The sequence below is a fragment of the Rhinopithecus roxellana genome, chromosome 4, assembly GCF_007565055.1.
Source record: "Rhinopithecus roxellana isolate Shanxi Qingling chromosome 4, ASM756505v1, whole genome shotgun sequence".
NCBI classification, from domain to species: domain Eukaryota; kingdom Metazoa; phylum Chordata; class Mammalia; order Primates; family Cercopithecidae; genus Rhinopithecus; species Rhinopithecus roxellana.
Genome location: NC_044552.1, coordinates 106,459,999 through 106,487,466, shown reverse-complemented (window position 1 = coordinate 106,487,466; position 27,468 = coordinate 106,459,999). Strand labels below are relative to the sequence as shown.

Here is a 27,468-nt window from a genome sequence, read left to right as displayed (position 1 = left end):
TAAGCCTGTAATCCCAGAACTTTGGGAAGCCAAGGTGGAAGGATTGCTTGACCCCAGGAGTTTGAGACCAGCCTGGGACAACCTGGCTCTACAAAATATAAATTTAAAAAATTAGCTGGGCATGGTGACACATACCTTAGTCCTACCTATTCAGGAGGCTGAAGTGAGAGGATCACTTGAGTCTTGGGAGACTGAGGCTGCAGTGAGCTATGAGCCACTGCACTCCAGCCTGGGTGTCAAGGTGAGACCTTGTCTCAAAAATAAGTAATAAAAAATAAAATGGAATTAAAATAACTAAGGGGACAAAAAAGAATATATGTAGTGATAAGAAAGATCTTAGGTCTATGGTTTCCAAACTGCACTGAGGTCCCTGGGTTGGTGAGCACATTCACGGCGGCACCACAGAATATTATAAATTTTCAAGAGACTTCATGTGTAATATTAGTTTGAGGTTACTTCATGGTTTTAACATTAGATTGCAAAACATTCAGTGAAGTCAGTCTTTCCAAAGCTGGGTTTTGGTGGTGCTAGATTTGGAATGTTTTTCCCCTCCAAACCTCATGTTAAAATTTAATCCCCTATGTTGGAGGTGTGGACTAATAGGAAGTGTTTGGGCCATGGTGACAGATCCCTCATGAACAGATTAATGCCCTCTCTGGAGGGGAAGGGAATGAGTTCTCATTGTTCATTACCTGGAGAGCTGGCTGTTAAAAAGAGCCTGACACCTCCCTGCTGTTCCTCTTGCTTCCTTTCTAGACATGTGATCTCTGCACATGCTGCTCCCCTTTGCCTTGCGCTGCTGCTGAGTGGAAGCAGCCTGAGGACCTCACCAGAACCCCAGCTGACGGCAGCACCATGCTTCTTGTACAGCCTACATGGTTCTTGTAGAACCATGAGCTAAATATATAAACCTCATTTCTATATAAAGTAACCAGCCCAGGTATTACTTTATAAGCAACACAAAATGGATAACACAGTGGTTACTATGATAAAAAGCAAATACTGTACAAAACTAACACTGAACCAGAAATGAGGATGTCAGTTTCCCGCTGATGCCAAGATATGAGGTATTGTGAAGTGCTCTATAGGCACTCACATCCCATCAGTACTTCTTAAATTAGTAATTTAAGAACAAAATTGCCAGGCGCTGTGGCTCATGCCTGTAATCCCAGCACTTTGGGAGGCTAAGGCAGACGGATTACGAGGTCAGGAGATCGAGACCATCCTGGCTAACACGGTGAAACTTCGTCTCTATTTAAAATACAAAAAATTAGCTGGGCATGGTGGCGGGCGCCTGTAGTCCCAGCTACTCAGGAGGCTGAGGCAGGAGAATGGCATGAACCCAGGAGGCAGAGCTTGCAGTGAGCCGAGATTGTGCCACTGCACTCCAGCCTGGGCAACAGAGTGAGACTCTGTCTCAAAAGAAAAAAAAAACAAAATTTTAAAATCTTTAAATTTGTCTTTTGGCCTAAGTATAGGGGCATTAAAAAAAATTACTGGCACACTAAGGATACTGTAAACCAAGAAAGTTTGGGAAACCTCTGTCTTAAGTGAAAAATGCAATGCAGAACAATTAAAAATCTGAGTTGATAAACAATTATGACTATCTAGTATACATTTACATTAGTACATAGAATTTGGATTAAAAATGTCAACTCAAACAGTTGACAATGACTACCTCTAGGTAGAAGAATAAGAATTGAAGAACAGAGAAGAGATATTTTCAGTTCATTGCTCTCTATAGTTCTCTATTAAATCCTTTTCTACCAGGAAGTATCTGCAGTACAACTGCAAATTTGGTTTTTCATTTTATATTGCATCTGTTCCTGCAGAGAAACCCATAACAAAACAATGGCAAAAGAAAAAGAAAAACATTACAACACCATTTTCTATGCAAGTATACATAATAAAGTTCGAAAAAAGTTTGGAACTTCCTGGCAGCCAAAGGGGAAAAAAAAATCTATTAAATTATATAATTTTTATTACAGGTCAAGCATCCCTAATCCCAAATCCAAAATGCTCCAAAATCCAAAACTTTTTTGAGTGCCAACATGATACTTAAAGAAAATGCTTGGCCAGGCACAGTGGTTCACACCTGTAATCCTAGCACTTTGGGAGGCCAAGGAGGGAGGACGGCATGAGGCCAAGAGTTCAAGACCAAACTGGCCAACATAGTGAGACCCCGTCTCTCTCTCTCTCTACATATATACATACACACCCACATACATGTATATATAAATATATAAAATATATACAAGTATTATATATATATTTCCATATATGCAAAGGAAATGCTCCCAAGAGCATTTTGGATTTTAGATTTGAGGATGCTCAACCAGTAAGTATAACACAAATATTCAAAAATCCAAAAAAATCTGAAATCTGAAACACTTTTGGTTCTAAGCATTTTGGATAAGGATACTTCTGTATCAGAAAGGAATGGGAATGCCAATTCTTCAGTGGAAACATAAACTAAGAGGTGGGAGGGGCAACTAATATTTCTTTCCTCTGCAGGTGCTTTGCTTGCTTCATGACTTTGATTTTCAACAATCCTTCAAGTGAGGCATTAGTTCATCATTACACCTGAAGAAGTCGGAGGTTCAGAAAGTAAATGTTCAAATTAGGTCTTCTTTTCCAAAAATCCTGTTATACAACAGTATAATGCAATGTAGCTAAGCCAAGAACTGTGGTCATCTGCATTGAGATTTGTTTCTGTTAAGATAATTAAAATGACTAATGGGCCAGGCGGGGTGGCTCACGCCTGCAATCCCAGCACTTTGGGAGGCCGGGGCGGGTTGGGAATTGAAGACCAGCTGGGCCAACATGGCGAAACCCCATCTCTACTAAAAATACAAAAATTAGCCAAGCAAGGTAGTGCATGCCTGTAATCCCAGCTACTCGGGAGGCCGAGGCAGGAGAATCGCTTGAACCCAGGAGGTGGAGGATGCAGTGAGCCAAGATCGCATCATTGTACTCCAGCCTGGGTGATGGAGCAACACTCCAACTCAATAAATAAACAAATTAATTAAATAAATAAAATGACTGACTTGGGAAAATACAATAATTCATTTAAAATGTTATTATAAAATAATTTTTGACTAAAAAATATACAAAAGGAAGTCAAAGTCAGTCTCTCCACCTCTGCTCTCATTCCCATTCATTAAAGATAACTTATTTTCTCATTCCAGAAATTTTCTATGCATTTATATACACATAATACTTTTGTTTTACCTAAATGTGATCATACTGCTTTGCCATATTTCCCCCCACATAATAGATTTTGGACTTATTCAGCCAGAGAAAATCTCATTAGCCCTCACTGACAAACAGTTAAGAGGGTTTTTATTTTGCTTTTACTTTTTTTTTTTTTTTTTTGAGAGGGAGTTTCGCTTGTTTCCTGGGTTCAAGCGATTCTCCTGCCTCAGCCTCCTGAGTAGCTGGGACTACAGGTGGGTGCCACACGCCCATCTAATTTTTATTTTTATTTTTAGATGAAGTCTCACTCTCTTGCCTAGGCTGGAGTGCAGTGGTGCAATCTCGGCTCACTGCAACCTCTGCCTCCCGGGTTAAAGCGATTCTCCTGCCTCAGCCTCCTGAGTAACTGGGACTACAGGCGCCCATCACCACAGCTGACTAATTTTTGTATTTTTAGTACAGACAGGGTTTCACCATATTGGCCAGGCTGGTCTCAAACTCCTGACCTTGTGATCTGCCCACCCTGGCCTCCCAAAGTGCCACGATTACAGGCATGAGCCACCAGGTCTGGGCTAATTTTTTTTTTTTTTTTTTTTTTTTTTTTTTTTTTTTGATACGGAGTCTCGCTGTGTCTCCCAGGCTGGAGTGCAGTAGTGCGATCTCAGCTCACTGCAAGCTCCACCTCCTGGGTTCACGCCATTCTCTTGTTTCAGTCTCCCGAGTAGCTGGGACTACAGGCGCCCACCACCACGCCCGGCTATTTTTTGTATTTTTAGTAGAGACAGGGTTTCACCGTGTTAGCCAGGATGGTCTTGATCTCCTGACCTTGTGATCCGCCCACCTCGGTCTCCCAAAGCGCTGGGATTACAGGCGTGAGCCACCACGCCCAGCCTTTTTTTTTTTTTTTTTTAAAGTAGAGATGGGGTTTCACCATGTTGGCCAGGATGGTCTCGATCTCTTGACCTCATGATCCACCTGCCTGGGACTCCCAAAGTGCTGGGATTACAGGCATGAGCCACCATACCCAGCCTATTTTGCTTTTATTTTCTATTACAAACAATGCTGCAATGAGTATCCTGCTTGTCTACTGAAATTAACGACATTTTAAACTGATACTCTGGGGTTGAAAATACATCATGAAGTCCTCTGGTTTTGTTCACCTCTGATCATACACTTGCATTTTCCATTACACATATTTGTTTCCTTCCTCCGCTACTAGATTTTAAGTTCTCAGCGGAGTTTGTCTTACTCACATCTGAATCTCTAAGAATGTCCTGATTCCAATAGCTATTCAATAAATGTGTTTCAATTTTGCTAATGTTGGAAGATGGGCTAGAAAAACAGTAGGTGTTATTTTCCCTCCCATTTGTCTTACCCTCTCTAATTTTTATATTTTCTACTTTAAAACATAGCAAACATGTCTCACTTTTTAATCATTAAAAATACTAACATTTCAAAAATAAGAAATACTTACTTGTATTCAGAAACTGGGAAAAGCACCTTTAAGATGGTTATTAGCACAGCTGCTCCTGTAATTCCAACCACGATGATGTTCAAAAACTGAAAGAATACTGGGAAAACACTGCTCCAGAACCTACACAGATCTTTTCTAAACTTTTCCATCCACTGACACATTACCTGAAAAAGGAGTTTTGATTAGATATGCAAGTTGCATCGATCTCTAAGAATAAACTTTAAATTTTTTAATGTTTTAGCTTTGGGATGATGAAAATATTCTATATTTTGATTGTGCTGGTAGTTACATGGGTGACTACATTTGTCAAAACTAATTGTATATTTTAAATGGTACATTTTATTTTAGAATGTACCTCAATAAAGTTACTTACAATTTTAAAAATTATGTTCTAACAATACAAGCACAGAAATGTTAATAGCCTGCAAAATTATTTATATTATTTTCTAACTACAAATCAAATGAAAATAATTGCTAATTGACAAGAGATTCGTTAGGCTAGTCCATTATAAACGAAATGGAGCAGAGTCACTATCTGTTTCCAGTACCCAGAGCACAAGAGAAGGAAGAGAAAGACAAACATATTAATAGCTTTTAGAACAGACGGGAAGTTCACTGTGTACAAAACATGTTTCTATACTTTAAGAGTGAGAGAAGAACCTAAGGTGGGCACTCATGGCATGGCCTATGAAGACAGTCTGCTCTGGGGCTGACCTGCCAAGGGAGGTTAGGTAGACAGGGTAAAGGTGCTACAGTCCACACTGCTAAAGTGACCCCAAATATGCAATCCTGACCTTCAGTGAGAACTACTACTCCTTTAAGACCAACCATAGACCCTGCTCATTTAAAATGAATTTTGGGTAGGGGCCTACTTAATACACAGAGAGATATCAGGATGCTCTCTGAACCCATCAATATATTCCTAGTAAGCAGTATAAATGTCACAGGTAACATTCGAGAAATTAGTAGGTGCCAATGCATATTTATATGTAGTACCCAACTTATTTAATCCTTATAACAACTTCATGAGATACTACTTTACACTACTATTCAGATTAAGTGGGTGCCCCACTGTACAGATAAAGAAACTGAGGTTAGAGAGATTAAGCATTTGTTCAAGGACGGCACGGCGGCTCACGCCTATAATCGCAGCACTTTGGGAGGCCAAGGTGGGTGGATCACTTGAGGTCAGGAGTTTGAGACCAGCCTGGCCAACATGGTGAAACTCTGTCTCTACTAAAAATACAAAAATTAGCCAGGCATGGTGGCACGCGCCTGTAATCCCAGCTACTTGGGAGGCTGAGGCAGGAGAATCACTTGAACCCGGGAGGTGGAAGATTAAGCTGAGATCACACCACTGCACTCTAGCCTAAGTGACAGAGCGAGACTCCATCTCAAAGAAAAAAAAATTTTTTGTTCAACTCACACAACTAGTCAGCGGCAGAACCAGGTTTCAAGCCTGGGCAGGCTGACTCCAGGAAGTACATTCTCAACCACCTGAGCTGAATCACTGGGCAAGATCCTGAGGGCACAATGCACATGTGTGTATGCAAGGTAGCAGGTGCAGAATAAACACAGAAATCTGGATATGAGAAAGAACTGTGGAATTGATAATTCCAACCACATGAAATCCAGCACCTTGATAATCATGATCTGACTACAATATTATTAAACAAAGCTTGAAGAGGAAAATAGGAATACCTAAAAATATCACATTAAGACCAAGATGAGTCCTTTATCACCAATGTTCCATGGTTCCATTTTCATAATTTCCACTCCATTTTAAATGCTAGATCGATCTTCATCATAACCATGAATGCTTATGATAACACCAAATACATACAACATCAAATACTTGATTTACCTTATATGAAGATGGAGGCTCTGCTCTGAGAGGAGTTTCAGGTAACTTGCCAGGTAAAACATCTTCATCTACAGTGGTCTCTACGTTCCTGATAAGATACTGGCTGGTGGTCTGCAGTGAACTGACACTTTCTACCCAGGAGAAAGAGCAACATTACCAAAATGCTGTTGTCTTGTCCTACTAGACCTGAGATTACTAAACTAATAGCATTTAGGATAGTAAGAACACATATTTTACCATGGGAGAAAAAATTAACATATCCAGGCCGGGCGCGGTGGCTCAAGCCTGTAATCGCAGCACTTTGGGAGGCCGAGACGGGTGGATCACGAGGTCAGAAGATCAAGACCATCCTGGCTAACACGGTGAAATCCCGTCTCTACTAAAAAATACAAAAAAACTAGCCGGGCGAGGTGGCGGGCGCCTGTAGTCCCAGCTACTCGGGAGACTGAGGCAGGAGAATGGTGTGAACCCGGGAGGCGGAGCTTGCAGTGAGCCGAGATCCGGCCACTGCACTCCAGCCTGGGCGACAGCGCGAGACTCCGTCTCAAAAAAAAAAAAAGAAAAAAAAAAATTAACATATCCGAATGTTCACTGATTTAAATGCCAGAAGAGAGCTATAAACAAAGACACATAAAAGGAGCTAAAGCAGTTATGATTCTGTCACATAGAAAGCCAAAATTTTAGAAGTTCTATGTTTCTGTGAAAAAAGGAATAGTTCTTCATCTGAACGAACTTTTACTATAGTCTTATTACATATTTTGTGATCAGTACCCAGAGTAAGAGTGAATAATTACTGAAAAATGTCACTATGCAAACAGCACTGATCACATTCTACTAAGGCTCAAAATAGAGTCCTAAAATCCTTAAACGGACATATGAAGCAACACGTTATAAAGCATTTTTTAAAGAAGCTCATTTCTGGCCGGGCGCGGTGGCTCAAGCCTGTAATCCCAGCACTTTGGGAGGCCGAGACGGGTGGATCACGAGGTCAGGAGATCGAGACCATCCTGGCTAACATGGTGAAATCCCGTCTCTACTAAAAAATACAAAAAACTAGCCGGGCGAGGTGGCGGGCGCCTGTAGTCCCAGCTTACTCGGGAGGCTGAGGCAGGAGAATGGCGTGAACTCAGGAGGCGGAGCTTGCAGTGAGCTGAGATCGGGCCACTGCACTCCAGCCTGGGCGACAGAGCGAGACTCCGTCTCAAAAAAAAAAAAAAAAAAAAAAAAAAAAAAAAAGAAGCTCATTTCCAAACATATTAACTATTAATTAAAGATCAATAGCAACTTTTGCAAATAGTGTAAAAAATAACAAAGTTCAAGAGTATATATAAAGCTACCAACTAAATAAATAATCTCCTTAATACTTTAAATAATGGTCTTTTAAGTTACCTTTTTTGGAGAGGTTAGGAAGGGTAAATAAAATGTCACTGTCTCGAGAAATAGAGTAGAGCATGCTTTCTTCCAAAGGGAGGGTATAGTTTGAATGTCTGAGTATTCCCCGGTTCTTAACTAAAATATCAATTTCAGTGACATCCTTTTGTTGAACCTGTGAAAGAAAATATAATTATTCTTTATTTTAAATAGTGGCACAGCCCCATAAAAATTTAAAAGCAAATTTTCCTCCCAGATTTATATAACTAAAACATGTGTCCTATTCAGATAATTATTCTTTTTTTTTTGAGATGGAGTTTCGCGCTTGCTGTGCCCAGGCTGGAGTGCAATGGTGCGATCTCAGCTCACCGCAACCTTCGCCTTCTGGGTTCAAGCGATTCGCCTGCCTCAGCCTCCCGAGTAGCTAGGATTACAGGCATGCACCACCACGCCTGGCTAACTTTGTATTTTTAGTAGAGACGGGGTTTCTCCATGTTGGTCAGGCTGGTCTCGAACTCCCGACCTCAGGTGATTCACCTGCCTTGGCCTCCCAAAGTGCTGGGATTACAGGCATGAGCCACTGTGCCCAGCCGACAATTACTCTTTATTTCCCCATACTCCCACTTTGGGGCACTTAACTTGCAACTTTAATAATATTCCTGTCTGCTTTAACACTTACTATTATAAGCTTAAATCTAGATTCTATTTCATTTACACACAGAGACTTCATTTACCATAGAGGAAATGATAGCAGAACTATGAGCCAAATTGAATCTCTTTGCTTACTTTCTATTTAATAATGTCCATACATTTTAAAGTGATATAAACATGTGTGAATATGGGAAATTTTAATAATACATTTCAAATGCTAAAATAAATATACAAAAATTGTAAATAATTGGATATAGGCAACATTAGGCACCTTCCTTATCAAGTCAGAAACAAAATAACTGAACACATGCATAATACCTAGCACAAATCTAAATCTTTATAATTTAATTCCCAATTAATAAACATACTATCTTACTTGTTTTCCATCAATCTCTACTACCTCTTCTTGAATGACAATTAGCTGCAAACTGGAACCAGATGTCATAGGCCACTCATGAACTAAAATCCTTACACTGACAATTCCAAAATATTCTTTCTCCTCCAAATTTTCAAGATTTTCATTCTTCACTATAAAAAAAAAAAAGTAGTGACAGCTTTGAACAAAAATTACCACCAAATTTGTTACTGAGTTTGATTATTTAGATGACATTTACATGGAACAACACAGTTGTAAACCAATTTCTTTGGCTTTCTTCATCCCTGATCTCAATGCCGTTTTAGATTTATTAAAAACAAAGACAATCTGACAAATCTTTATGACTGCTTACACTCATTTGAAAGGGCAAAATATGTTGATCTTTAGACTTTGTATGAAATACCACACTAGCAACATCTTTCCTATTCTTTTTTTTTTTTTTTTTTTTGAGATGCAGTCTTGCCCTGTCGCCCAGGCTGGAGTGCAGTGGTGCCATCTCGGCTTACTGCAACCTTTGCCTCCTGGGTTCAAGGGATTCTCCTGCCTCAGCCTCCCGAGTAGCTGGTATTACAGGCTTGCACCACCATGCCCAGCTGATGTTTTGTATTTTTAGCAGATGGAGTTTCACCATATTGGCCAGACTGGTCTTGCTAACTCCTGACCTCAAGTGATTCACCCACCTTGGCCTCCCAAAGTGCTGGGATTATAGGAGTGAACCACCGTGCCCGGCCCATCTTTCCTATTCTTTTACACAGGTTGGCAATGAGGAACCAACAAGGCATAACTATAAAGCCAGCCAGAAGATACAGTCAATCCCATGTTTTAACACAATAAGCACATACATTCATCCATTCATGTATCCACAAAATCCTGTGAGAAAAGATGCCCAAGCAGTAAGAACATTAAGTTCTTTTCTCAATCCTTTCCCCTATAAGTGACTCATTACTATTAGAGAAAGCAGGTATGGGGAAAGAGAGTCGGGGAGGTCTGTCATTTTTCTCTGGTAATGGATAATGGGGTAGGACTAGCTATTGTCCATGTTCTTCTCTAGCTAGGAAACCCCTATTCCTGCTCCAGTAGAAATGGGGTGTAGTACCTGCAACTGGTTTATACAGCCAATGGTTACTCTATTAAGGTAGAAGTGCTATCGAAAAAGATAAAGCAACATACACCAATGCACCTGCCACAGATGGAGCATTTTGTTTCTATCTCTCAAATAATCTGAAGATTATTTGCCAAACAGGAATCCAGATGTACAATCTGAATGCACACCCAGCTGTTTAATCTGATTCTGTGCTTCTATAGGGCTACTTCCTTTGTCTGGAATATCTCAATATCTAGTTCATTAACTACTTACTATTATAAGATGTACCTACCTGTTCTCCCCTGCTTTAGTCCCCCCTCCAAACCATTCAGACAACAGTGCCAGGCTCATCTCACTGTGACGTGGTTTTCAGTCCACAGCCTTCTGCTCATGCACCTTTAGTGGCACTTCTGTGAGGTTCTCAGTCCTCTAACTGGTCCTCCTCAGGCTCCTCATGTGGCCCCTCGCTGCTCCTCTCTCTAGTGTGCCTGCCTAATCCTTCATGTCCTTTGAAAGGCACCACTGCCAAAGGTACCCCCTCTCTCATGGTCCATCCCCACGTTTCAGCTGACCATTACACCCATGGGTCTGCCTCGTAAAACAGCAGATGCTGTGTCACCATGTCCGTAAGCCCAAAGACCAGGGTACAGGAGACTCGATGGGTGAGAAAATGCAGTCATATAAATACACCCAAGTGGCAATTCTTCAGCCTGCAAATTTGGTGCCTGATATAGTTTGGATGTTTCCCGCAAATCTCATGTCGAGATGTAATTCCCAATGTTGGAGGTGGGGCCTGGCGGGAGGTGTTTGGGCCATGGGGGCAGATCCCTCATGGCTTGGTGTTACAGCACCCCGCTGCCACTCTCGCTCTCTCTTGCTCTTGCTCTGCCACGTGAGACACTGGCTCCCCCTTTGCCTTCCACCATGAGTAAAAGCTTCCTGAGGCCTCCTTAGAAGCTGAGCAGATTCTGGGGCCATGCTTCCTGTACAGCCTGTAGAACCATGAGCCAATTAAACCTCTTTTCTTTATAAATTACCCAGTCTCAGGTATTTCTTTATAGCAATGTGAGAAGAGTCTCATACAGTACCTCTAATACAGAGTAAAATTAAATAAAAAACAACAAAGCCCTTCATATTCTGACTTCCTTACTGTGGTAGGCAGCTTTCAAAAATGCCTCTCAATGACCCTTGCCTCTAAGGAGTCAGACATTTCTGCAATTCCTTCCTCAAGTGGGCTGGACCTAGTGACTAGTCAGTTAGTTACCTCTCTATCTATGCATGAATGAAACAGTCTTTTTTTTTTCTTTTCTTTTTTTTTTTTTGGTCTTTTGAAAGAGACAACCTTGCTATCTTGCCTAGGCTGGTCTTGAACTCCTGGCCTCAAGTGATCCTACAGCCTTAGCCTCCCGAATAGCTGGGATTACAGGCACGAGCCATTACACACAGCCTAGTGACTTGTTTCTAACAAACAGAGTGTAGCACAAGTGATGGAATGTTACTGCCACAATTAGATTATTAAAGACTGTGACTTCTGTCTTGCTAGAACTCTTTTTCTTATTGGCAGTCTCTCTTGTCCTCTCAATGATGAAGCTAATTTGCCACGTTGTGAGATGCTCTATGGGGAGTTTCATGTGACAACGAACTGAGGAAGGCCTTCGACCAACATCTGGTGAGGAACTGAGGCCTCTGTTCAAGAGTTCAGAAGGAACTGACTCCTGCGAACAACCACATGAAGGAGCTGGGAAGCAGATTTTTCCCAGATGAGCCCTGACGTGATGGCAGCCTTTTGAGAACCATAGGACCCTGCTAAGCCAAGCTCAGATTCTCGACCTACAGAAACTATGAAATAATAAATATTGTCTTAGGCCACTGATTTCTGAGTTAAACTGTTATGCAGCAATAAATAACAAATACACCAACTAAAGAAAAAGTTTCTTTAAAGAATTAAAGAAGATTTGTTGTTGCTGCTGCATCTAATGTTTTGAAGATTCCTGTTGTCACTGGGTAAGATGAGCATTTACTTCAGTTATCATAGAAACAAACTCAGTGCAATGACTGGGATGACTAAAATATGGCCATAAGAGAGCAGAGAGGCTGCATTCCACGTCCTGTTTCCAGTGAATGCAACAACAAAATAATTATTATTTCAATAGTACTAGCACTTACTTTCTTAGCTACCATAGATCAGCTTGTAGTACACCAACCCTCTTGCAATGAACCACTTGCAAAGAACCGCTAGAAGATGTAAAAAATACACACCCACATATACACACAAAACCTGTATCTGTCTAGAGGCATCAGAAGCTAAAGACGGCCAGCACTTGAAGGGCCAAGAAAAGAGCTCCCTGAGGTGAGCACAATATCCTATGTGACTTCTTCCCCCGAAGGCATTTGCCAACTCCCAAGCAGAACAGGTGGAGAGGTTGAAAAGCTGAGTAGAAAGCAATGACTAGGAGGCAAAAAAGCTTGACAAAGTGTCTGGCAGTCTCACTCAGCAGGGGAGAAAATAAAGTGTTTTAAGTGTTAAAACAAAAATGCTAAGCTATGCTTCCACAGCCAGCAAAAATAGCCTTCTAAAATGAAGGCAAAGAGATATTTTCAGACAAATGAAACCTCAGACCATTCACTGCTAACAAACCTGTACTGAAAGAAATACTAAAGGGAATTCTTTAGGCTGAAGGAAAATGACGAGGGCACAATGCATGTGTGTGAGGGGAAGGGAGGAGTTGCAGAATGTACAGAGAAACAGGGATAGAAGAAATAATTTTAGAACTTGAAATTCCAACCAAATGATATAGAGGGGAGCACAGATAGGAATAAAGAGCAATGAAAAAGGTAACCATGATTAACATGAATACTGGACTGCATAAAACAATAACAATTATGTCACATGGGGTTTAAGAACACAAAGAGTTAAAATATATAATAACCCAAAGGCAAAAAGGAATAAATGGGATTTAAGTGTTCTAAGGTTCTTGCATTGTTTGGGAAGTGATAAAAATATAAATTTATTTATTTTCATTTTTTAAATTCATTTTTTGAGACAGGCTCTCACTTTGCCACCCAGGATGGACGACAGTGGTACAATCACAGCTCACTACAGCCTCTATTTCCTGAGCTCAAGGGATCCTTTCGCCTCAACCTCCTAAGTAGCTGGGAAAACAAGCCTGCACCACCACACCGGGTTCATAGGTTTCCCTATGTTGCCCAGGCTGGTCTCGAACTCCCAGGCGGAAGTGATCCTCCAGCTCTGGCCTCTCAAAGGGCTGGGAATACAGCAATGAGCAACCATGCCCAGCCAAAAGTACTAATTTATTGGTAGCAAGGGTAACCACTAAAAGAACAGTAAAATTATGTAAAACCAAGACAGAAGGGAGCTATGATACCAAAAATAATTAACCTAGATGAAGGCAAAGGGGGAAGAAAAAGAAACACAGAACAGTTGGCACAAAGAGGAAACAGTTAAGAAGGAGGATTTAGATCCAAATGTATCAGTAATTTTATTAATGTAAATAAGTTAAAATCCCAACTAAAAGACTGACAGAAACAACAAATGGGCCGGGCGCGGTCACCCAGCACTTTGGGAGGCTGAGGCGGGCGGATCACCTGAGGTCAGGAGTTCAAGACAGCCTTGACCAACATGGCAAAACCCCATCTCTACTAAAAATACAAAAATTAGCCAGACATGGTGGTGGGCACCTATAATCCCAGCTACTCAGGAGGCTGAGGCAGGAGAATCACTTGAACCCGGGAGGAGGAGGTTGCAGGGAGCCAAGATCGTGCCACTGCACGCCAGCCTGGGCAACAAGAGCAAAAACTCCATCTCAAAAAAAAAAAAAAAATCCTATGTATATTCTTTGTATTTGCTATTTCATCCAAATAATATGGCATATTCCAATGCAACGTATCTGCTCACCTTTAAACAACTCAAAATTTTTATAGGTTAAAAAGAAAATGTTCTACTGACATAAGGGTAAACTGAAAACTAGATAATCAGATAATTCATTTTCTTGGCTTTTGCTATCTGATTTACTACCCTTATGCACTTTTTTTTTTTTTTGAGCCAGGGTCTCACTCTGTTGCCCAGGCTGGAGTGCAGTGGCGATCCTCCCACCTCTCAGGAGTAGCTGGGACTACAGGCACACACCACCACACCCAGCTAATTTTTGCATTTTTTGCAGAGACAAGGTTTTACCATGTTGCCCGGGCTGGTCTCCAACTCTGGGCTCAGGCAGTTCATCCGCCTCAGCCTCCCAAAGTGCTAGAGCCACCATGCCCCACCTCTATGCACATTCTTACATCAATATCAACTTACCAGAAATGCAGTTCCATCAATGCTGATCTTATGGAAAATAGTGAATATGCCAGAAGCAGCCAATATAAAATAAGAATAGAGTTTTAAACACATTAGTGTTATTGTACATTCTGATAGTGTGTGTGTGTGTATGTGTGTATGTGTTTTAGAGATGGGGTCTTGCTCGGTCACCCATGCTGGAGTGCAGTGGCATGATGATAGCTCACTGCAGCCTCAAACTCCTGGGATCAAGTGATCCTCTTGCTTCAATGACGTATATTTTTACTTTATTTTTATTTTTTTTGTGACAGAGGCTCGCTCTGTCACTCAGGCTGGAGTGCAGTGGTGTGATCTCAGCTCACTGAAGCCTCCACCTCCTGGATTCAAGTGATTTTCCTTCCTGCTTCAGCCTCCCGAGTAGCTGGGATAACAAGCGCACACACCACATTTTTAGTAGAGACGGGGTTTCACCATGTTGACCAGTTTAGTCTCAAACTCCTGACCTCTCATGATCTGCCCACCTCGGCCTCCCAAATTGTTGGGATTACAGGCATGAGCCACCGTGCCCAGCCTATTTTTACTTTAAAATGGAAATATATAACATCCAAAAATTGTTTTGCTAATTTAGTATTATTAAAAACAGAACAGGCCAGGCACAGTGGCTCACATCTGTAATCCCAGCACTTTGAGAGGCAGAGGAGGGTAGATGGTTTGAGGGTAGGAGTTCAAGACCAGCCTGGCCAACAAGGCAAAACCCTGTCTCTAGTAAAATTACAAAAATTAGCTGAGTATGGTGGCACATGCCTGCAGTCCCAGCTACTCTGGAGGCTGAGGTATGAGAATCATTTGAACCTAGGAGGTGGGGGTTGCAGTGAGCTGAGATCGCACCAATACACTCCAGCCTGGATGACAGAGCAAGACTGTCTCAAAAAACAAACAATAACAATGACAAAAACAAACAAACAAAAAGCAGAGCAATTATGGAAATAATTTAGTAGTACTCACCTATCAAAGTCTGACAGCTTATTCGGGTTACACCACTATTTATAGGTAAGTCATTTACATACACCTGTCCACTCTCATAGGTTATGTTAAGAACAACCTTAAAATAAAGCAGCATATACATTAATTCCAATATTTATAAATAATAGCAAACTCTTCATGTCAAAAAAGATTAACTAAATTAGATATGCAGGTTAAAAAAATCAAATAAGCTGCATAGCACTTAGCTAAATTATATATTAAAACCAGAAAAGGAGACAAACCTGCTGTTTAGATATGTCCCCATCATCTTTCAGTGTAGTTACATTAATTCTGATGCCGTCCTGTAAAACAAGTATTGTGTAAATTGGATAGGTCTACATCTCACAGATTGAGAATAACATGGCTTTCTCTTTTCCCTCCAATTATATCTATTGTACAATCACTTATAACAGCATTAAGAGAGTTTAAAAGACCATCTTTTCCATTTTATAGCCATTTTTCCACCCTTATTTACAATTCCAATTTTTTATAATTTTTTTTTTTTTTTTTTTTTTTTTTTAAGAGAGTCTCACTTTGTCGCCAGGTTGGAGTGCAGTATCACGATCTCAGCTCACTGCAATCTTCGCCTCAGCCTCCCGAGTAGCTGGGATTACAGGCATGCACCACCACACTCAGCTAATTTTTATATTTTTAGTAAAGATGGGGTTTCACCATGTTGGCCAGGATGGTCTTGAACTCCTGATCTCGTGATCTGCCCACCTCGGCCTCCCAAAGTGCTGGGATTACACACGTGAGTCACCACGCCAGGTCTAATTTTTTATAATATATATTTTTTCTATTTACTTGTGAAAAGTATCACATGAATATATAATATGCAAATGTAGAGTTTAAAAGATAAGCACTCCTGTAAGTACCACCTAGGATAAAATATAAAATATTACCCCTGCCTTGGCAGGCTCTGCATAATTGCCCTCTATCCCCACAGAAGGAATCCTACACCCAATTCCATTTGAATCATTTCTTGCTTTTCTTTATAGTTTTACTACCTGTGTGTCTCTCTCTAAACAATATGTTGCTTAGCTTTATCTGTTTCTGAGTTTTAAGTAAGTGGGATAACAGTATATGTATTCTTCCTAACTTTAGCTGATACTGTTGATGCACATAGCTATAATCACAGTAGTCCATTTCTGACTACCAATTTACTTACTCTACTACCCATGGACATCTGAGTTGTTTCCGACTTTTTTGCTTTTATAAACAAAATTGCACTGACTTTTTTTTTTTTTTTTTTTTTTTGAGATGGAGTCTTGCTCTGTTGCCCAGGCTAGAGTGCAGTAGTGATCTCAGCTCACTGCAATCTCCGCCTCCTGGGTTCAAGCGATTCTCCTGCCTCAGCCTTCTGAGTATCTGGGATTACAGGTGTGCATCACCATGCCTGGCTAATTTTTTTATTTTTAGCAGAGATGGGGTTTTACCATGTTGGTCAGGCTGGTCGCGAACTCCTGACCTCGTGATTCACCCACCTCGGCCTCCCTAAGTGCTGGGATGACAGGCGTCAGCCACCACACCTGACCAAAGTTGCACTGACCCTTTCTTGAGTGTGCTTCTTATACAAGTATCTGTAGTGCTCCAATTTTACTGCCTCTCAAGGTATGATCAAAAGCAGTATACCCAAATATTGAAGATGACATGCTTTATATAGAGAAGCAAGCACTATTTTAAGAAGTATTTACCACTGACCACAGGAACTACAATCTGTCATTCGTAAATCAAATTTTTTCCTAACTTTATTCACAAACAGACATTGTTATTCTAGAATAAAAACAATACTCCTCTCAAATAATTTTTCTTTGAGGTTGTATTAACTTAGAAAATTGTTCATAAACATCAAAAAGAATATACAAGTACATCTGCTGGCCCTGAGTATCCTCAATACTTTATATATAATTTCCAACAAATGAGAGAATAAGACTGGTGAAATTTCATGAGGTTGAGCTGATTCCAGGAATAACCTGTGGAACAGGATTCATACCACACAAGACCCATATCATACATTTAGGGTGACTTTGGTTCACTTCCCAACTAGAAGCCTAGGAAGCTTTCCAACTAGCAGTTCCTCAGAATTAGCCGGCTTTCTCCTGGACCCCCTTGATCTAGAGGGTTAGAATCAATAGTGCATCTAAAACAAATCAACATTCAATGAGCCATCAGATTGACAGCTATATTGTTTTATGTCCAAATTCAAGTCATATGGATCTCCTCTGCAAACTAGAGAATGTATTAATTATAAACTACAATTCTTCTAACAGCCCAGAAGTAAGCCTCCAATGTTGTTCTAGGAAACCATTTTATAGCTTCTGCTGTTTAGCAGTGAACATACACTATATTGTTAGCAACTTACTGAACTTTATATATATATATATCTCACCTACCTAGTAAAATTACAGAGTTTGAAAGAGACAATTAACAGACACAAGCACACTATATTTTCCAGAGAACCAAGTTCAATGAAATTCTTTTCTGGTATTTCTGAATCATTTTACTGCCTCCTGACCAGAGGTTCAGAGCCAGGTCATATTTATTGTTCTTGAGAACTTCTGATTGAACTGGAAGTTCAGGCTTGTGAGCCAGGGTTGCATATACTTAGAAAGTGCTTGGGTATTGCAGGAAGTCAGGGACCCTGAACGGAGGGACCTGCTGAAGCCATGACAGAAGAACATAAACTGTGAAGATTTCATGGACATTTATTAGTTCCCCAAATTAATACTTCTATAATTTCTTACGCCTGTCTTTACTACGATCTCTGAACATAAATTGTGAAAATTTCATGGACATTTATCACTTCCCCAATCAATACTCCTGTGATTTCCTATGCCCGTCTTTAATCTCTTAATCCTGTCATCTTCGTAAACCGAGGATGTATGTCACCTCAGGACCCTGTGATGATTGCGTTAACTGCACAAATTGTTCATAAAGCATGTGTGTTTAAACAATATGAAATCTGGGCACCTTGAAAAAAGAACAGGATAACAGCAATGTTCAGGGAACAAGGGAGATAACCATTAGGTCTGACTGCCTGGAAGCCAGGTAGAACAGAGTCATATTTCTCTTCTTACAAAAGCGAATAGGAAAAACATTGTTTAATTCTTTTTCTCAGCAAGGAACAGCCCCGAGAAAGAGAATGCAGTCCTAGGGGAAGGTATCTAATATGACCGCTCTGGGAATGTCTGTCTTATATGTTTGTAGATAAGGTACAAAATAAGCCCGGGTCTCCCATAGCGCTCCCAGGCCTATTAGGATGAGGAAATATCTGCCTAGTAAATTTTAGTCAGACTGGTTGTCTGCTCTCAAATCCTGTCTCCTGATAAGATGTTATCAGTGACAGTGAGTGCCCAGTGGGACATGAAACTTCAATAGCAATTTTAATTTCGTGCAGGTCCTGTGATCTCGCTCTGCCCCCATTTGCCTTGTGATATTTTATTGCCTTGTGAAGCATGTGGTCTCTGTGACCCACACCCTATTCATACACTCCCTCCCTTTTGAAATCCGTAATAAAAACTTGCTGGGTTTGCGGCTTAGGGGGCATTATGGAACCTGCCGACATGTGATGTCTCCCCCAGACACCCAGCTTTAAAATTTCTCTCTTTTGTACTCTTTCCCTTTATTCCTCAGACCAGCCGACACTTAGGGAAAACAGAAAAGAACCTACGTTGAAATATCAGGGGCTGGTTCCCCCAATACTTGGGGACACTGAAAAGTTTCTCCCTAACCATCTTCAATTCTTCTAATTCCTTTACTCATAGGATGCCCACTGGGGACACAAGTGGGTTCCTAAGAATAAAGGTAATAGACAGGTGGTTTAAAATACGTCTGAGTGAAATATATGGTTATGCATACAAGAAAGTAAGTGTCCTCTGAATGCCTCTCTTTGGTGACCAAGTTATTTTAATATTAGAAGAATTTACTATAAAGACTTTTATTTTTCGGTCAGGCATGGTGGCTCATGCCTGTAATCCTAGCACTTTGGGAAGCTGAGGCAGGTGGATCACCTGAGGTCAGGAGTTTGAGACCAGCCTAGCAAACATGGTGAAACCCCATCTCTACTAAAAATACAAATATTAGCCAGGCATAGTGGCACATGCCTGTAATCCCAGCTATCTGGGAGGCTGAGGCAGAAGAATCACTGGAGCCCAGGAGGCAGAGGCTGCAGTGAGCCGATATCATGCCACTGCACTGCAGCCTTGGGGACAGAGCAAGACTTCATCTCAAAAAAAAAAAAGTGACTGGGCACAGTGGCTCACACCTGTAATCCCAGCACTTTGGAAGGCCGAGGCGGGCAGATCACTTGAGGTCAGGAGTTCGAGACCAACCTGGCCAACATGGTGAAACCCCGTCTCTACTAAAAATATAAAAAAATTAGCTGGGCATAGTGGCGGGAGCCTGTAATCCCAGCTACTCGGGAGGCTGAGGCAGGAGAATCACGTGAACCTGAACCCAGGAGGCAGAGCTTGCAGTGGGCCCAGATCATGCCATTGCACTCCAGCCTGGGAGACAGACTGAGACTCTGTCTCAAGAATAAAAAATGAAAATAAAAATACAAAAATTAGCCGGGTGTGGTGGCACATGCCGGTGGTACCAACTACTCAGGAGGCTGAGATACGAGAATCACTTGAACCTGGGAGGCAGAGGCTGCAGTGAGCCGAGATTCCGCCACTGCACTCCAGCCTGGGCGAGGCAGAGTGAGATTCTGTTTCAAAAAAAACAAAAAACAAACTTTCATTTGTCAATCTTACGTGCAATCTTGTATAACCTCAACTTCTGACAACTGCATACATAAAAACCGAAAAATGCTTATAATCCAATAAATCTGAGTCATTGGAAGAAGGCAGAATTTTCCTGACTTCAACCAGTTTAATTCATATCAGGCTGGATATGAGGATGGACAGATGTGATAAAGCTAGTAATGTCAAGGGTAGTCTGGTTCTGCACTGTTCAATATGGTACACACTAATCACTTGTGACTATTTACATTTAAATTGATTAAAATTAAATAAAAATTTAAAAACAGTTCCTCACTGGCACTGGCCACATTTCAAATGCTCAGTGGCCACAGTAGTCTAGTGGCTACTCACAAGGTGAGAAAAGACATAACCATCAAGGCAGAAAGTTCTACTGGACAGCACTTATACAATATATGGGACCACTGTGAAATTCTTTCCTATTTGGAAATGTTTCACAATAAGACGTTGAGAAGACTTAGATCAAGGGACTTCAGTTTCCCACAAACACAGTCCAGGTAATGGAATTCTCTTTTTAGTTGTTCAGCATTCATTTAATCTGTGAAACTGTTTATTGTTGAGACAGGCTCTTACTATGTTAACCAGGCTTATCAGCCAACACCCAACTCTTGGTCTCAAGCGATCCTCTGGCTTTGGCTTCCCCAGTAGCTGGGATTACAGGCATAAGCCACTGCACCAAGCTTAATATGTGAATTTCCGAGTTTAGATCTGGACTTTCCAAAAGTGAAATGAAGGTCCAAGAAGGGAGAACTGAAATAATAAAATCACTAAGAGCCAGCTGACAATGCAGTGTATTTTAAGCCTGCAGTCAAAATGTATTTTTCACAGATTATATAGACCTAAACATCGCTTGACACATAGGTGTCAATTATGAATCTTTAAAACTTGAAAAATAGGAAAGTAATGTCCATATTTCCAGAACTTTTTAGAACTATTTCACTTTTATTTGGTCCCTTGGTGCCTGTCCATCACATTCCTATTGTTTAACCAGATGCAACTGTGATCCACATATAATTTCAGATATACGTAGTTCTTACGGCAGGCAATGTCTGGCTTCTTGGAATGCCCTGCAGAACTGAGACATGCTCGTCATTTTTGTACCCACATAGGGTAATGTCATTATCCTAAAACGTTAAAACTTGCTTTTTGTTTGAGACGGAGTCTCGCTCCGTCACCCAGGCTGGAGTGCAGTGGCACGATCTTGGCTCACTGCAACCTCTGCCTCCTGGGTTCAAGCAATTTTCCCGTCTCAGCCTCCCGAGTAGCTGGGACTACAGGCACCTGCCACCACGCCCGGCTAATTTTTCTATTTTTAGTAGAGACGGGGTTTCACCTTGTTGGTCAAAGTGACATTTACCGTGCCCTTCACCTTTGTATTTAGAGTGTTCGTATTCAAGTCTTGACGAGTAAGATAAGGTGTACCAACATAGTTTCTTGTCATTCTCAGAAAACTTGCACTTTAAAATATTCAAACTTTTCCCTACCATTCTACTGAAAAAAGGCTGATACTGGCCTAGGTAGGCACGACTCTACGGCAGAAATGGTGAGCATCAGCCACGTTTTAATGTTAGGATGCGATTCTCCCACCTCAGCCGGCATCAGAAGCACCTGTAGGACTCGCCAACCCTGACTGCTGGGCCCCGCCCCCAGAGGACGGGCCGAGTTCCCAGCGGATGCGGACGCCGCCGATCGCGCCCCGCCGTGAGAACTTCTTCTCCAACATCCGACAAAAACACTACATCGCGCGAGGGCCGGGTCTCTGCCTCTGCCCACTTCAGCCCAGCGGAGCCCCGCAGCCTCGGGACGGCGGGCCCTCGCGATCGCAGGCCGAGCAGGCACAGGTGGCCTGGAAACGCACGAAGAGGGCAACTTCTACACTTTCCGAGCACACAAACATTCCCTGCCCAAGCGCCGGCTCTACCCCGGGAAGGCGCCATTACGAAGGCCTGCGATCACCGGCAACCGAGCGCTTCGACGGCAAAGCCCCGTCAGGTCGCGCGCCGGCTTGGGCCGCCGGAGAGTCGGTGTGGGGTGGCTCGAGGCTCACTCACAGCGACGCAGCCCCAGTAGGTCCCTTCCCTCTTACCTCGGCCTCCCACGCCGCCCCCATTTCCTGGGGTGCTTCTCCCCACACCTCCTTCGAGAGCCCGGACCCCCGCCCCTGCCCACCGGTGGGATGTGGGAAGCGTCATTGTGGACTGCCCGGGCCTCCCGGAGGGTCGGAGTCGTAAAGCGGCCAGCCGGGTCCGCCCTGCCCTACCTGTGGGGCTCCGGACAGCGGTGGCGGCTCGGGGGCGCCCGTCGTCAGCCACCCGGCGGCGGGTAGCGCCACGAACAGCAGCAGCCGGAGGGCGAGCGGCCCCGGTGGAGCGCCCTCCATCTTGGACAACCGGGGCAGAGGGCAGCGGTGGCCGGGAGGTGAGGGCGGAGCCGGCCCGCGGGCGGGGCGGAGCTTCGGCGGGCGGGGCGGGGCGGGCTGTCCCCTTCCAGGGAGGCCGCGGAAGGCACGGGGACACTCCGAGATCCGGCTCGCCGGGGAAAGGCGTTTGCGCACGCGCAGCGCCGCGCGGCGTCGAGGGGCGGAGTGAAGTCTTGGAAGGTACGGCCCCTTATTAGCAACTTGAGCGATGTAAATGTTCTCGTAGCCATTATTTTTAAAATTAGTATATACACACATGCATGTGTCTTGGTGTGCACATGTACATGCACCTATACCATGAAAACAATGGAAATATTTCAGAAAACTGTTATACATTAAAAATGAAACATCGCATTTAGAGGGGAAATTTTTATTAAGTGGGTAATTTCCCACCCTTGGCTGCACGTGGGACTCTCCCGGGCAGCTTTAAAAAGTACTGGGGTCTCCCTAAACACCGCACTTTCCAGCCTGGGCTGCGGCTCGGGCCCTGGTGGTTTTTAAATTTTCTTGGGTGATTCATTGTGGGGCCAAGGTTGAGGATGCGCCACGTTTATCGTTAAGCATTCCGCCGACCCCTGGAGGCGGCGCGGGGACAGCGCTCAGCTGGAAGCCAGCACACCTGGGCGCTCAGCGCCTTTTTGGTCAGTATCTTAACTCTAAAGTGAAAGTGTTAGACTTTTCTTCCACCTTTCAGATTAAAAAAAAAAAAAGTTACGGAACCCTGTAAAGCAGAGAGTGGCAAGAAATTCAAGCATTTTAGATTAACAGGATTGCACGTTGATTGAGAAAAACTTGGAAACTTGGCCATTCAGGCAGAATAAGAGAAATATTTAGTCTTCCTTTGAAATAAAACTTTTTACATGAAAAGGGAAACAAGAATCTGCTTCTTTGAGCCCCCTTTACTCCTTTTAACACCCTCCTGCCACTTGCCTGCTTCCCCTCCCCCCACCAGAATAAGTTATAAAAGTTTTGGCTGAGGACTCCTTTCAACTAACTCCGGGCTTACTCTGAGATTCCCCACGCCATTGCTAAGCTACAAGAGATTTCACAGCGAAGCCCCACCCACTTCTGGGTTCCATCTGCAAGCTTGGCCTTTTCGCTTTTTTCCTACTGCTGGAATTACAAATGAATTTGGAGATGGACGTGGTGGTTTGTGCCTGTAGTCCGAGCTATGCAGCAAACACAGGCAGGAAGATCGCCTGAGTCTATTTAAAAAAAAAAAAAAAAAGGAATCTAGAAGCCGGGCGTAGTGGCTCATGCCTGTAATCCCAACACTTTGGAAGGGCGAGGCGGGTGGATCACTTGAGGTCAGGAGTTCGAGAACAGCCTGGCCAACTTGGTGAAACCCCATCTTTACTAAAAATACAAAAGTTAGCCAGGCATAATGGCACGCACCTGTAATTCCAGCTGCTAGGGAGGCTGAGGCAGGAGAATCGCTTGAATCCGGGAGGCGGAGGTTGCAGTGACCCAAGATCGCGCCATTGCACTCTAGCTTGCGCGATGGAGTAAGACTCCGTCTCAAAAAAAAAAAAAAAAAAAAGAATCTGGAAGTCAGAAAACATGACATGTGGATGTGTATAATTTGAATTAGTAATATAAGGTTACAAAGTACGTATATATGAAAAGATAATAGGGAAATTTGAGGCTATTTTCTCACAGAGCCTTTCCCATGGTCTAACTGTCCACTGTTCTTTTGCTTGTCTGTCTGGTCAGATAGATGTGAGCTCCAGGAAGGGGGTGGCCAAACCTTAAAGTAAACAGCTTGCTAGAGTAGGCCCTCAGTGGGGGTTTGTTGGACAAATAATGTCTAAGTGGTTGACAGTATTATTTAATAATCAACAATTTTACTGTTTTGTATGAAATGGTTCTCTTTAGGCCGTTGTTTTGCTACATGCAAACATGAGCGCTATGGAATTTCATGTTAAAAAACCCCATCATAAGGCCGGGCGCGGTGGCTCAAGCCTGTAATCCCAGCACTTTGGGAGGCCGAGACGGGCGGATCACGAGGTCAGGAGTTCGAGACCATCCTGGCTAACACGGTGAAACCCCGTCTCTACTAAAAAATACAAAAAAAAGCTAGCCGGGCGAGGTGGCTGGCGCCTGTAGTCCCAGCTACTTGGGAGGCTGAGGCAGGAGAATGGCGTAAACCCGGGGGGCAGAGCTTGCAGTGAGCTGAGATTTGGCCACTGCACTCCAGCCCGGGCGACAGAGCGAGACTCCGTCTCAAAAAAAACAAAACAAAACAAAACAAAACAAAAAAAACCCCATCATTTGGGGGGAAAAGCACCATACCACAACTCTAATGGGTTACAACAAAACTTTAAACAAGGTTTGTGGCTGAGTTCCACTTGTCCATTGGAAACTCAACTTGGTATACTGAGCCTTCACATTAATCTGAGAAGCAAAAGACAGAATTAACTTGGCAGTTGCTTACATGACAGATAAATCTGTCAATGTTAATAGGGTGAGTACTTTGATGTTCCTTTGAGTCAGCTCGTGTCAACTTGATATCTTCTATCATAAAGAGTTCAACTTGCCTAACAGCAACCGACTGCAGTTCTGTACACATTAGATGCTTTCTCTTCTTTGAAGGTTATCTTTCATATAGGAGAAGATAGTCTAATAAATTTCTAATACTACAGAAAACAAAGTGTGTGTATATATATATATATATATATATTTTTTTTTTTTTTTTTTTTTTTTTTTATACGGAGTCTCACTCTGTCGCCCAGGCTGGAGTGCAGTGGCCGGATCTCAGCTCACTGCAAGCTCCGCCTCCCGGGTTTACGCCATTCTCCTGCCTCAGCCTCCCGAACAAAGTATATATTAAAATGTCTTTATTCTTTCACTAGATAATACCTTTTGACTCCAAACCTTGATGTGTTTCCTTTTTCAGTAGCCGATTTCGTTGTCATTTTCATCATTCCCACAATTAAAATTGGAGTCCATCTTTTTCTGCAATTTAAAGCAGGCTTGACGCCAAAAGGAAATCTGGGAGATGATTTGTATCTGTTTCCAATTTCTGGGAGTGAGTTCACTGCACTTCTATTGCAACACGGTCTATTCCAGTATTTTCCAGAGTTAGTCATCTACATATTTTTGAACTTTTTAAAAGACCCCTAGAAGATGACAAGAGGGAGAGCAAGAAACAAAGATACTGTATTTTGTTTTTTTGAGACAGGGTCTTGCTTTGACACCCAGGCTGGAGTGCCATGGCAAGATACATCATGGCTTACTGCAGGCTTGACCTCCTGGGCTGAAGCCATCTTCCTACCTCAGACTCCTGAGTAGCTGGGACTGTAGGCATGTGCCCCCATGCCCTGCTGATTTTTTTTTTTTTAAGTGGAGACGAGGCCTTGCGAGGTTGCCCAGGTTGAATTCCTGAGCTGAAGCAGTCCTCCTGCCTTGGCCTTCCGAAGTGTTGGGATTACAGGCATGAGCCACTGTGCCTGGCCTAAATTTTTTTTTTTTTTTTTGAGACAGAGTTTCACTCTTGTCACCCAGGCTGGGGTGCAATGGCACAATCTCAGCTCACTGCAACCTCCTCCTCCCAGGTTCAAGCAATTCTCCTGCCTCAGCCTCCCAAGGCAGAGTAGCTGGGATAACAGGCACCCACCACCACGCCCAGCTAATTTTTGTATTTTTAGTAGAAACGGGGTTTCACCACGATGGCCAGGCTGGTCTCAAACTCCTGACCTCAGGTGATCCACCTGCCTCGGCCTCCCAAAGTGCTGGGATTACAGTCATGAGCCACTGTGCCTGGCCTTAAATATTTTAAAACTGCTTTTGCTGTAACTTTCTTGTTCATATATTTATGAATGAATTTCATTAGCTCATAATGATGGCTGATGCCTCTCATATGAAGAACAACTCATAGAAATATTATCATTGTAGCAGCCAGCATGTATTATACTAATTGTGTTAAGTGCTTTAGGTGTATTATTTAAACCTCATAACAGCCTAATGACATAATTACAATTTATTATCCCATTTTTATATACAAAACAGAAATTTATAGAAATTTAGTGTTTTTCTCTGAGTTACAGAATAGTAAATGATGAAGCTGTGGTTTTAAACTCTGGTATTCTAAGCCAACACAGTATAATAAAACAAAAGGCATTTAGTTAATTTATATACATTTATAGAGATGATTATAAATTATTCCACTCATTAGCTTTCTAAAAATATGAGCTGGGTTACACTTTGGGAGGGGGAGGCAGGGGGATCACCTGATGTCGGGAGTTCGAGGCCAGCTGGGAGTTCAAGAAACCCCGTCTCTACTAACAACACAAAAATCAGCTGGGCGTGGTGGCGCATGCCTGTAATCCCAGCTACTCCGGAGGCTGAGGCGGGAGAATCGCTTGAACCCAGGAGGCGGAGGTTGCGATGAGCCGAGATCGCGCCATTGCACTCCAGCCTGGGCAACAAGAGTGGAACTCCGTCTTAAAAAAAAAAAAAAAAAAAATGAGCTGAGTTGGGAGAAATGGAGAAACAGGAGAGCTATGCCTTCTCCACCATCACAGAAGCTAGAGGGGCTCCAGGGCCAAGATGCAGCCCCTGCTCTCTGCTCCCCCAGCTAACTAGTTTCAACAATCTGAAAATCTGCAGAGACGTATGTACTCAAGAACGCTAAAAATCATACTATAATTTGATGTTTGATTGGTACTCTAATAAAAATCCTGAAGATAAAAGATTAAAGGGCCGGGCGCAGTAGCTCACATCTGTAATCCCAGCCCTTTGGGAAGCTAAGGCGGACGGATCACGAGGTCAGGCGATCGAGACCATCCTGGCTAATGGAGTGAAACCCTGTCTCTACTAAAAATACAAAAAAGTAGCCGGGCATGATGGCGGGCGCCTGTAGTCCCAGCTACTCGGCAGGCTGAGGCAGGAGAATGGCGTGAACCCAGGAGGTGGAGCTTGCAGTGAACCGAGATCCAGCCATTGCACTTCAGCCTGG

General features: G+C 42.7%; 1 protein-coding gene across 4 annotated transcripts in view; it reads right to left on the bottom strand.

Annotated features, from left to right (window-relative positions):
• The window catches only part of GINM1 (glycoprotein integral membrane 1), a 35,931-nt gene extending 13,288 nt beyond the window's left edge, over nucleotides 1-22,643 (bottom strand). For 3 of the 4 annotated variants that reach the window (XM_030928676.1, XM_010381035.2, XM_030928674.1), the window contains exons 1-7: nucleotides 22,353-22,643; nucleotides 15,575-15,634; nucleotides 15,315-15,411; nucleotides 8,932-9,083; nucleotides 7,923-8,079; nucleotides 6,534-6,664; nucleotides 4,670-4,833 (exon numbers count right to left, since the gene is read on the bottom strand). In XM_030928676.1, the coding sequence (XP_030784536.1) occupies nucleotides 4,670-4,833; nucleotides 6,534-6,664; nucleotides 7,923-8,079; nucleotides 8,932-9,083; nucleotides 15,315-15,411; nucleotides 15,575-15,634; nucleotides 22,353-22,472 (881 nt within the window). In that variant the 5' untranslated portion in view covers nucleotides 22,473-22,643. Of the gene's footprint in view, nucleotides 1-2,439; nucleotides 2,584-4,669; nucleotides 4,834-6,533; nucleotides 6,665-7,922; nucleotides 8,080-8,931; nucleotides 9,084-15,314; nucleotides 15,412-15,574; nucleotides 15,635-22,352 lie in introns of those variants that run through there. The other variant, XM_030928675.1, reaches the window with a different exon arrangement.
• Between the last annotated feature and the right edge of the window lie 4,825 nt (nucleotides 22,644-27,468).